Genomic DNA, 12285 nt, shown 5'->3' on the forward strand with positions numbered 1-12285 from the left:
CAACCAATTTACAATACATCCCCATTAACTCTCATGTATATATCAATTCAAGAAGAATTAATTCTAAGTTTATTGATAATCTATGATCATTGGTCTTTCTTTTGAAATACCTTACCCCTAGGAAAGCCGAATCCCGCTACCTTTTTAATAGAGAGATGTCCTAAGAGAGATCATACTTTCCAGACTCCATCATACTATACTCAGTAACTCATCTCATAGCACTAATAGTTTTTTGAAATTGTTTCAATATAATGTATTGGTATGATAAGATCAAATACCCAAGATTTTGTTATTTGAAAACACAAGCCATTTTATACTGCGTAAAATTAAATTAGGAAAATAATAAGTTGGATTCGGGAGTAATGGCCTAATTAATGGATAATCAGTTCATGTTGACTAAGAAATAGGATTGAATTATGGATAGTACCACAGTTCATATGATGCAAAGGGAGCTAGGTCCATGCGGTTTGAGACCCCCAGACCAAACAACCAGCTGCTTGGCTTTTTGTGGTAGTTAAGGCAGAAGGTTCCAAGGCCCAAAAATTGTACTTTTCTGTGTTCTTATATTTTATATATTTTGCTCACATTCACAACTTATATGGCTGTTTCTGCCATATAAGTTATTAGATGCATGATTGGATTGATGAGGAATTCTCTGATCATATGTCAAATGTTTAATGGCGCGTTTGAAAAGCATGGCCCCCACCATGTAATAGGATTTTTCCAATTCTTAGTGATTTAAATTGAATAATAATTTTTAATATTTATATCTTTTTTTTTTTTGGTAGAAATTTTTAATATTTATATCAACACTTAATAAATGTTAGTTTGAACTAACAATTAATTTTTAGCTAGATGATAATATGAATAATTTATTTACTTGATGGAAAATTTTATGTGTCATGTTGGAATGGCTTTTGGCACCATTAGTGTCAGAAATCTATCGTTTTATTTAAGAGATTATATGAGTTTTCTTTCAATAATAAAGAAAAAAAAAATCTCCTCATTCATAGGTTTTAGCGTTTAGATGAAACTCTGATTGAGAGCAATGTCAAGAGCATTTCGAACATTTTTCATATAGGGAAGAGAATAATTATGAGATGACAACAATACTGTTTTTTCTTTAATTGTAGTAAAGAAAAATTATCTCATTATTTAAAGAGTGCATCTTTTTATTACCTTATTGTAATTGCTATTTAGCACAAATTTGTGATTGTCAAGCCATGTGTCTAAAGGTGACTGTGAGGCAAGCAAAATCCATTTTGACAGCTTGATATACAACGATTGGATTGCTTTTAAAATTATAACCTTTAAGAAAATATTTTAATAGAAGTTCATGTAAGAATTTGTCAAAATGGCCTCTAATATCTTTTCATATCCATGTAAAGTGGGAGAGAATGGAAGAAGCAAAACTCTATCTTTCATTTTTCTGATCATTTTAATCTTAAATCTATGGTCATAATGCTGCTAAATATTGTTTCTCAGTCTCCATTTGTTATTGGGAGAGGAAACCATGCCCCCTAAAAATCTTAATATTTTCTACTGATTGGCTTGATAATAACTTAATTATTGTTTATTATTAATAGTTTTATTTAGAAACAAATGAACCCTAACTAATCTCTTTTAAAAAAAAAATCAACGGTACTTAGATGTGTGCAGCGTGGGTTGGTACTGGGGTTGAATGAGAACCATTCAATTTTCATTGAAAACAGTGAACTTAGGACGTCCGAGCTTACGGTTCATATCAAGTTCGTTGTTCACCAACTACGTTACCTCCTTGAATTGAATAATTGGTATACATCATTAACCAAAAATAAGCTTGAATTGGTATACATTATTAGAATAGAATTTGGGTCTAGAACATTTTATGAAGCGAAAAAATAGAGAAAATTTAGGTTGAAGAATGCATTATAGACTGATAATCTATTTTAAATATACAAATCAAACACAGCTTAAAATATTAAATACTCTCTTATCTTAATTTTTAACTAGTAATTGACGAAGTCAATATGAATTCAGTATTCTATCTTTCAATGAGAAACCTTGCATCCATCTTCCACAGTCCATAGCTTAAGAACTAAGAAACCATTTTTTTTTTTTTTTTTGAAAACTAAGAAACTATATTCGTACTTGACAAAAAATTACAAATACTTCAATAAAATGTAAACTGAAAACGGGAGAGGATATTTCCGGGGGAAGATATATAAAAAATCTTCAATAACAAAATGAAGGCAAAGGTGATAAGATCATCATAAAATAAAAAATTCAAGTGAATTCAACCTCCCTCTTATAAATTATGAGAGAGAGAGAGAGAGAGAGAGAGAGTGCATGTGAATATGTGAAGATTGTGATCCCAAATTTCAATTGTTTTATCATTTTAAGAGGGTTTACTTAGTGAAAGTAATAGCAGGGTCGCTTTCAATTGCAGATAATTTTAGTTTTGGGGATTAATTTGATATATTCATATTTGCTTGCACGTCCTCTATAAACTATACAGCTGCCCACCTGTCAACATATTAAAACCAACCGCCTTATTCTACACCCTCTTCCACATATTTAATCTCTCTTTAGTCCTTCTCTCATCTCAAGTCCATTAATACCATCTCTCTTTCTCTACTGTTCACTTTTAATGTTCACGCCACACAGTAGAACAACCCTTCCTTCTCATTAATTGGTTTCAGCTTCTACCATGGTAGGCAGATACAACAACTCTTCTTTTGTCACCCACCTCGAAGAGTCTATCAATACTCCTGAAAAGAGACCAGAATCTCCGGTCTCCGGCATCATCAACGATGGGAAGATAGCTTCTCCTAGGAAAAGGTTCGCCATTTAAAATCATACAGTTTCGCCGGAACTGTGAGATTCCTTCCGGTGGGTTTTCACAGGCCTCTTTATATTAACTGCTCTCTCTATTTCCCATGTTTCAGTAGGCGAGCTGTGCAGAAGAGGGTTGTATCGGTCCCGATTGCGGAAATAGACGGATCTCGGATCAAGGGAGAGGGAGCTCCACCGTCCGATTCTTGGGCCTGGAGGAAATACGGCCAGAAACCCATCAAAGGCTCTCCCTACCCAAGGTTTGCTGCACACATCAAAATCAAGTTCTCTTTAAATTAGGCTTTTAGAGAGAACCTGTCATATCATCATCCAATATTCCAATCTATGGAGAATCGGAGTGGAATCCTGGTATATACAATAGTAGGATATCGTAGGAAGTCACTACCATGCGCGGCCATGACGAGCCAATTAGATCACGGATCTTCAGTTATTCATGGAAGGATTACTCATTACTGGTTTAGGCCTTAGGGTGTACCGCTGCCGTCACGTGATCTCGTTGATGATTCAGTTAACGGCGTATTTTAGCCAGGGGAGGATTCAGGAGTCAGGACGCCATTTTTACTACAATGCGCCTGAGAGTTTCCGATATAGCAGTGTCTCTGATTAGCCTCCCAATGGTCGTCAGATGTTTGAAAATAACATTAAAAATAAATAAAATTATCTTTTTTTTTTTTATTTGGGCAGGGGATACTATCGATGCAGTAGTTCGAAAGGGTGCCCAGCGAGAAAGCAAGTAGAGAGGAGCTGTGTGGACCCCACAATGCTTGTCGTGACCTATGCGTGTGAGCACAACCACCCTTGGCCGACCTCCAGAAACCAACAACAACAAAAACAGCAACAACAAGAGGCCACTATTCCCGCCGTCGCCGCCGCAGCTGTCACCACCTCAACGTCCCCAACGACCTCATCAACTTCCACCCCTGAAGCAGTGCCCGGCACCCCCAAGCTCCAGTCAGAAGAATCGTTAGTTTTCGGGAATCAAACCGAGATCGAACCGGACGAGAAATTCGCGGACCTGGGAGAAGAACCGATGATCACCACCGACGATTTCAGTTGGTTCTCTGATATTGTGTCCACGTCCTCCGCCACCATACTGGAGAGCCCGTTTTGCGCGGAGAGCACCAGGGGAGGACATGCTGACGTGGCCATGTTATTCCCGATGAGGGAAGAGGACGAGTTGTTGTACGCCGATCTCGGGGAGCTTCCGGAATGCTCGTTGGTTTTCCGGCGGAGTGGGGTGTTCGAGCAGGACGAGGAGCGTCGGCGGTGTGGTTTGAGCGCTGCGCCGCTTTGCGGAAGCTCAGGATGAGATATCACGCGCCGCCCTCTACGTTAGTGTTACTCATAGAGAAGCCTTCGCCCATACGACACAACAGATTTTGAAAAAACAGACCCGACTTTTTTTTTTTCCTCTCTTTATCACGTTGGTTTTTCAGTGTCAAATAGTTAGTTAAAAAAAAAAAAAAGGAAAATGTGGGAAATAATGAAAAGAGGGGTGATTAGTTTAATGAAAGAGATAACCCATTTCTGTCTTGATCTTTTTGTAATTAGCATCAGAGTCGTCCCTTCCTAATTCCCCACTTTGCCTAAAAAACATTCTTTTCTCACCTAAAAAAATGGCAATTTTGTAGTTAATGATAGTAGCATTAGAATCCGTTTTCATAAACAGAAATTATCAAACACCAGTTAGAATCCATTTCTATAAACAGATATAATCAAACACCAATGTCTGCTGGAAACGATTCTGGAAACAAGTTTATCAAATGTTTTTTTCAACTCAAAAATCTGTTTCTCAACACAAAAATGGAAATACATGTTTATGTTGTTTCTAGGCACAAAAACAATAGAAATATTATCAAACAAAACCTTAAGGTATGTATGGCAACGTTATCATTTCAAAAAACTATTTCTAAGTCAGAAACATTTTTTGTTGTTTACGAGTCAAGAAAAAAAAAAATTGTTTCTGGATTTTTGGAGTAATTTTGTACCATGTTGTAAGATAAAACTTGGAAAAAATATATATTTCTGCTATTATAGATAAATAGAAAATCATATAATGATAGTAGCATTAGAATTCGTTTTTAGAAACAGATATTATCAAACACCAATGTCCACTAGAAACGATTCTTGAAACAGGTTTATTGAAACTTTTTTTTTTTTCAAAAATTATTTCTCAACACAAAAACAGAAATACCTGTTTTTGTTGTTTCTAAGCATAAAAATAACAGAAATGTTAAGGCGGAACGGCATCGACCATATGATACTCTTCAACCACTCCCTATATCAGAGTGGAAGTGGGACAAGAAACCATGGACTTTGTCACAAGGCTACCCCGTACACCCAAGGGAATGGATACAATTTGGGTGGTAGTTGATAGGCTTACCAAGACTGTTCATTTTATCCTGATCAAGACCAATTACTCCATGTACAAGTTAATCAAACTCTATATGGATTACATAGTCCTTTTACATGCAGTACCGGTAAGCATTGTGTCACATAGAGACCTGAGATTCACATCTAGATTCTGGAAGAGTCTTTAGCAAGCCTTGGGGACATTAGTGAATCTGAGTACTACTTTTCATCCACAGACCGATGGGCAATCAGAACAAACCATACAAATACTAGAAGACATGCTCAGGGCCTGTGCAATGGAAATGAGTGGCAGTTGGAAAGAATACATACCTCCTATGGAGTTTGCCTATAAAAATAGCTATCAAGCTACAATTGGGATGGCTCCATATGAGGCACTATATGGAAGGAAATGCATAACACCCCTATATTGAGATGAAGTAGGTGAGCGACGGATGCTTGGGCCAGAAATGATGCAAATGACATGTGACAAGGTCGATGTCATTCGAGAGAGAATTGTAAGTGCTCGGTTTGGATACGCAGACTTCACTAGGCACTGACTCCAACTCATTTGGCCAACCTGAGTTTATAGTCACTCTTGCCATCATATTCCATAAGGTACTCGAATCAGCTTGCCCGGGTTCAGGTCTGCAAGACTAAATAGAACCAATCAAGAAATTAGATCAGATTTAGAAAGTAGGGTATCATATTTACCACCCCCCCTTTTTTGAAAATTTCATCCTTTAAATTGTAGTACCTTGTTGTCCGAAAAGATGAGGATGCTTGGCTTGGAGATCATCTTCTTTTTCCCAAGATGATTCCTTAAGAGAATGATTAGCCTATCAAACTTTCACAAAGGCGATGGAGTGATTGCGAAGAATCTTTATCTTTCTGCCTAAAATTTCAGTGGGCTCTCTCCATAGATTATATCAACTTTCAAATATTCAGGTTCTATGGGAAGCACATGTGATGTATCATGGATGTACTGCTTCAGCATAGACACGTGGAACACATTGTGAACATTGCTGAGAGAAGGCAGAAGAGCCAACATATAAGCTACAGAGCCAACTTGAGTCAAGATTTTAAATGGGCCAATATACCTCAAACTTAGTTTACCCTTCCTGTGGAATCTATGCAACCCTTTGGTAGGAGATTTTGAGGAACACTTTCTCCCCCTTTTGGAATTCAATATCCTTCCTGCGGTTGTCCGCATAGCTCTTCTGGCGTGATTGGGCTGCTTTAATTCTTTCTTGAATGACGTCGACCTCGTCACACGTCATCTGTATCATCTCTGGTCCAAGCATCCGTCGCTCACCTACTTCATCCCAATATAGGGGCGTTCTGCACTTTCTGCCATATAATGCCTCATACGGAGTCATCCCAATGGTAGTTTGATAGTTGTTATTATAAGCAAACTCCATAAGAAGTATGCATTCTTTCCAACTGTCACACATCTCCATTGCATAGGCCCTGAGCATATCTTCCAGTATTTGTATCTAAGAGATTCGTTGAGAAATTTGGTATGTCACCCGGACCCTAGAGCATGAGATGATTGTTAGCATGCCTACTGGTAAAGTTGCATAGTTGAAGGAGGTGTATGGGCCGTGCCCAATGGAAATTAGTGGGAAGAACTTTGATGCACAACTCATTAAGTTCAATATGTAGAATTTATATCAAAGAGAAAGAGGTTGCCCTTGTCGAGGATCGTATAAAAGTCCGATATGCCCATAAGGTAAGGAGTAACTTATTAGCCCAATCCTTGCGTGTTTCTACCATATTCTTATTAGCTGCTTCTACTGCCCCATTGGTCTGTGGCCTGTAAGTGGTAGAGTGATGCCTTCTGATACTGAATATTATGCTGATTTTGTCAGTCTTACCCCAAAAGTGAGATCCTTGATCTAATATCAATTATTGAGGTACTCCATATTGGGAAATGATGTTTTCCTAGATGAACTTGGCCACCTTAGCAGATGTAAGGACTGCATAGGATTGAGCTTTTATCCACTTGGTGAAATAATCAATGGCTACAAAGATGAACTCATGGTCATTGGATGCTTTAGGGTTGACCTTTCCAATGATATCAATGCCCCAAGTGGAGAATGACCAAGGAGAACTAAGCGAATGCAACTCTGTTGGTGGGATATGTATGATGTTAGCAAATATTTGACAGTTGTGGCATTTCTTGACAAAGTCTATGCAATCTACTTCAATTGTGTTCCAGTAATATCCCAGCTTGAGGATCTTCTTAGATAACATCTTAGCATTCATATGGGTCCACAAAGACCTTGATGAAATTCTTCCATAATGGTTGTATCTTGTTCCTCATCTACACACAACAACTGTGTTCCATCATAGGATCGTTTGTATAATAGATCCTCTTGGAGAATAAACTGGGTGGAATATCTTCTCAGAAAATTCTTCTCTCTATCAGTTGCTTCAACTGGATACTTCCTTTCCCTGATGAAATCCACCATGTGAGCAAACCAAGACCGACCATCTACAGTAAGAGAGTTCACCGAATTCTGAAAAATGGGCCTACTTCTTTGTTCTACCAAGAATGGTTGGACTCTAGCCATAGGGTCGCACTCTACCATAGAAGCCAAGGTTGCAAGGGCATCAGCAAACCGGTTATTATCCCTCTGGAAGTATTTGAATGAAATCTTCTCAAAGTGTTCAATCACCTCTTCCAGATGCTCTTGATATGGCTTTAGCTTCTCATCTCTAGTTTTCCACTTTTCCTATGTTTGACAGATGATAATGGATGAATCACTGTAAACCTTGATCCTTTTCACCTCAGTGGTTAAAGCAGTTTCGAGCCCCAAAGCACAAGCTTCATACTCAGCAATGTTGTTGGTATATGGGAAGTCGAGGTGGAATGATGAAGGTAAATAAAGACCGTTAGGAGTGACAAACAATATTCCCGCACTACATCCCTTCTGATTAGCTGCTCCATCAAAGAATAACTGCCATTCATTAACTGTATCTTCTTACTCTACCACTGTTATTCCTTCATCAAGAAAGGCATCATCCAAGGACCTTCCATCTTCTATGGGGTGAGCAGCTAAATGATCGGCTATGGCCTACCCCTTGATAGATTTTTGAGTAAAATAGATGATGTCAAATTCTGATAGCAAGAGCAACCAATGGGCCATCCTTCCTGCTAAGGCTGGTTTCTCGAAGAGATATTTGATGGGATCCATCTTTGAGATCAAATGCACTGGATAGGAAACCATGTAGTGTCGTAACCTTTTAGTTATCCAAATCAACGTAGCACAAGTTCTTTCCAAAGATGTGTATAAAGTCTCATATTCCAAAAACTTCTTGCTGAGGTAATATATGGCGTGCTTTGCCCCCTTTTTCATTTCCTTCTGTGCTAGCAAAGAGCCCATAGAATACTCTCCCACAGACAGGTACAACAGAAGGGGTTCTCCTTCCACTGGCAGTGTCAATATTGGTGGGTTCATAAGGTACTTGATCTTGTCAAAGGCTTGTTGGCATTGGTCATTCCATTCTGTGGGCTGATCCTTCTTCAGCAGCTTGAAAATTGGTTCACAGATTGTAGTCAACTGAGCTATGAATCTGCTAATATATTGGATGTGACCCAGAAATCCTCGTATTTGCTTCTTAGTCTGAGGCGTGGGCATTTCTTAAATTGCCTTGATCTTAATAGGGTCGACTTTAATGCCTCTTTCACTCACCAAAAATCCTAATAACTTTCTCGTCGTTGCCTTGATTACACACCTCTGACTGCCCATTGGTCTGTGGATGAAAAATAGTACTCAAATGCACCTATGTCCCTAAAGCTTATTGGAGACTCTTCCAGAATCTAGATGTAAATCTCGGGTCTCTATTTGACATAATGCTTACCGGTACTCCATGTAAACGGACTATGTTATCCATATAAAGCTGGGCTAACTTGTCCATGGAGTAATTGGTCTTGATCGAAATAAAATGAGCAGTCTTGGTAAGCCTGTCAACTACCACCCAAATTACATCCATTCCCTTGGGTGTACGGGGTAGTCCTGTGACAAAATCCATGGTGATCCTATCCAACTTCCACTTCGGTATGAGGAGTGGTTGCAAGGTACTATATGGTCAATGCCTTTCTACCTTAACCTTCTGACACATGAGACATTTTACTACATACAAGGCAATAGTGGTCTTCATTGCTGGCCACCAATAGCTTTGTTTAAGATCTTTATACATCTTTGTACTTCCAGGGTAAAGTGAGTACTCAGAACTGTGTGCTTCTTTCACAATCTTGTCTTGTATCTCCATGTTGTCAGGCACACATAACCTGTCCTGCAATAGTAATGCCCCTCATTGGATATTGAGAAGTCAGGGTCGTTCATTGTCTGCTCTTGAATTTAAAGCATGATCCTTTATAGCTTAGGATCCAATGATTGTTTCGCTATCACCTCTTGTCTAATGGATGGATGTACCTATAAGGTTGACAAAGATATAGTCAACTGCTTAACATTATCTGACTGATGTTCAAGCTCCAATGTTACTCCCTCATATAGAAGGATTTCATCTATCAATATCGCTTCCTATATCAATTGGGGATTGACAGCTAAATACGAAAGTGGTATGGTCTGAGCCTTCCAACTTAGAGCATTAGCCACTACATTAGCCTTGCCTAGGTGATACTGAATATCACAATCATAGTCATTCATCAGTTCAAGCCATCTGCTCTAGCTCATGTTTAAATCTCACTGGGTGACGAAGTACTTAAGGCTTTTGTGATCATTATATATTTCACACTTCTCCCCATATAGGTAATGACGCTAGATTTTTAAGGCAAAGTTGACTGGTGCCAGTTCTAAATCATGAGTGGGGTAGTTCTTCTTATACTTCTTGAGTTACCTAGATGCATAAGCTACCACCTTGCCTTGTTGCATGATAACACACCCTAGCCATATCTTGGATGCATCAGTATAGACTGTCATTCCACCTGTACCATTTGGAATGGTTAATACAGGAGCTAACATTATCTATTTCTTCAACTATTGGAAGTTGTTTTCACACTCTTCTGACCATTCAAGCTTTACACCTTTCCTAGTCAACTTAGTCATTGGCACTGAAATCCAAGAAAAGTTTTCAATAAAGTGCCGATAGTAGCCTGCTCAATTGAAGAAGCTTCTGATCTCTGTTACGTTCTTGGGTGCTTCCCACTCTACTACAAATTTTACTTTGTCTGGGTCCACCTCGATCCCATTCTCAGACACCACATGTCCTAGGAATCCAACTTGCTTGAGCCAAAATTTGCATTTGCTAAGTTTGGCATATAAGTGCTACTCTCTTAGTCTATGTAGTACCATTCTTAGGTGTTTTACATGTTCTTCTTTTGACTTCGAGTAAATCAAGATGTCATCAATGAAAATGATGACCCACTTATCAAGGACATCATGGAATATTTGGTTCATTAAATCCATAAAAGCAGCCGGGGCATTGCTTAGCCCAAATGATAGCACTAAGAATTCATAATGACCATATCAGGTTCTGAAGGCTGTCTTTGGTATATCACTACCCTTTATCTTGAGCTGGTAATAACCCGATCTGAGATCAATCTTTGAAAACACCCTAGCACCTTATAGTTGATTAAATAGATCATCGATGTGCGACAATGGATACCGATTCTTAATGATCAACTTGTTCAATTCCTAGTAAACGATGCACATAAGCGGGCTACCATCCTTCTTCTTGACAAACAAGACTGGTGCACCCCAATGTGAGACACTTGGGTGTATAAACCCCTTTTTCAAAAAATCTTGCAACAGTGTCTGTAGCTCTTTTAATTTAGTTGGTTCCATTTTATACAGAGCTTTAGACACTGGGGCAGCTCCAGGAATTAACTCAATGACAAACTCTAATTCTTTATCAGGAGGTAGCTAGGTTAGATCATCTGGAATGACATCAGGGAATTCTTTGACGACCTCTAATTTGTCCAATGAAGTAACCTTTGCATCCACATCTAGCACTGATGTAAGGTAGCCCTGACATCCATCTTATAATAATTTCACCTCCTGCAATGCAGATATAATAGTCTTTTTAGGTCGCCTTGACCTTTTAGCTTGATATACAAGCTCTTCCCCTTTATCATCCAACACTTTAACTTGTTTCTCAGCACACATCACATTTGCTCGATGAGTCGACAACCAATCCATGCCCAGAATGACATCAAAATTCTGCATGTTGAATTTGATAAGTTGGGCATCCAGTTCCTTTTCATTAATTTCAACTACACATGGCCCACACACTTCTTTCAATGGTTCCACTGTGCTGGTAGGCGTGCTAACAACTAACTTGCATTTTAAGGTCTTAGATGGCATATTAAGCTTCTTAGCAAATCTCTTAGACACAAATGAATGCAAAGCTCCAGAATTGAATAAGACATATGTAGGTGTACCTAATACAAATAAGACACCTAACATTGCATTGTATATAAGTATAGCATGTTACTCAAATTTTAACTACAAAGTCTATTAATTAGAGTGTACTTGCAACTACTTCTGTACTGGCTTCAGCCTCTTCAGCTGTTAGGGCATACAATCTACCCTGAGGCTGGTTTCCCTAAGTCAATGCAGGTCTATGAACAGGGGGCCGATTAGATAGGGCCGCTGCTAGGTACTGGCAATCCTTGGTGAAGTGTCCATACGAATGACAATTAAAACATCGATTTGGCAGAACTAGAGCAGGAGCTTTTTGTACTGTTCCTAGTGCAACCAGAGGACAAGGGGGTCTTAGAGTCTTAAGCACCACATTGGTGTTCGGGCGGAATGATGGAGTGCCTGGCCTATTATCTGGTCTGGGAGGATAACCCGAAGGCCTATAGGGCTTCCTATAAGTGGGACCATAGGAGTACGATCCACGAAAACTCTTACTAGGGCCACCTAAATCAGCATACAAATTTACCCTCTTCCATAGTCCCAGAGTAAGGGATGACTCTCCCTTCTGTCTATCTTCCTTTGTCTTAGATTTTTTCATAATTTGTGCATAATCAGTAAAATCCAACACCTCCAACACTGTACCAATAGATGTTTTCAGCTTCTTTAGAAATTTCTGGGCTTTTTCTTTAGCCGTCCTCATATAATGAGGAGC

At 38.9% G+C, this 12285-nt stretch overlaps 1 protein-coding gene across 1 annotated transcript; it reads left to right on the top strand.

The window, feature by feature from the left end:
* Positions 1-2520: 2520 nt before the first annotated feature.
* On the top strand, positions 2521-4382 carry LOC122081540 (probable WRKY transcription factor 65). The gene is made up of 3 exons (XM_042648708.1): positions 2521-2820; positions 2928-3074; positions 3520-4382. Exons 1-3 carry the CDS (start codon positions 2690-2692, stop codon positions 4142-4144), a joined length of 903 nt encoding a protein of 300 aa, XP_042504642.1. The 5' UTR covers positions 2521-2689; the 3' UTR covers positions 4145-4382.
* The last annotated feature ends 7903 nt before the right edge of the window (positions 4383-12285 follow it).

Source organism: Macadamia integrifolia, chromosome 6, assembly GCF_013358625.1.
Source record: "Macadamia integrifolia cultivar HAES 741 chromosome 6, SCU_Mint_v3, whole genome shotgun sequence".
NCBI classification, from domain to species: Eukaryota; Viridiplantae; Streptophyta; class Magnoliopsida; order Proteales; family Proteaceae; genus Macadamia; species Macadamia integrifolia.

Excerpts from the sequence above, each read along its gene's own strand:
- LOC122081540 (XM_042648708.1), top strand. The coding sequence starts at position 2,690 with ATGGTAGGCAGATACAACAACTCTTCTTTTGTCACCCACCTCGAAGAG. Across the intron at positions 2,821-2,927 it reads ATAGCTTCTCCTAGGAAAAG|TAGGCGAGCTGTGCAGAAGA; the intron begins GTTCGCCATTTA and ends CCCATGTTTCAG. Across the intron at positions 3,075-3,519 it reads AAAGGCTCTCCCTACCCAAG|GGGATACTATCGATGCAGTA; the intron begins GTTTGCTGCACA and ends TTATTTGGGCAG.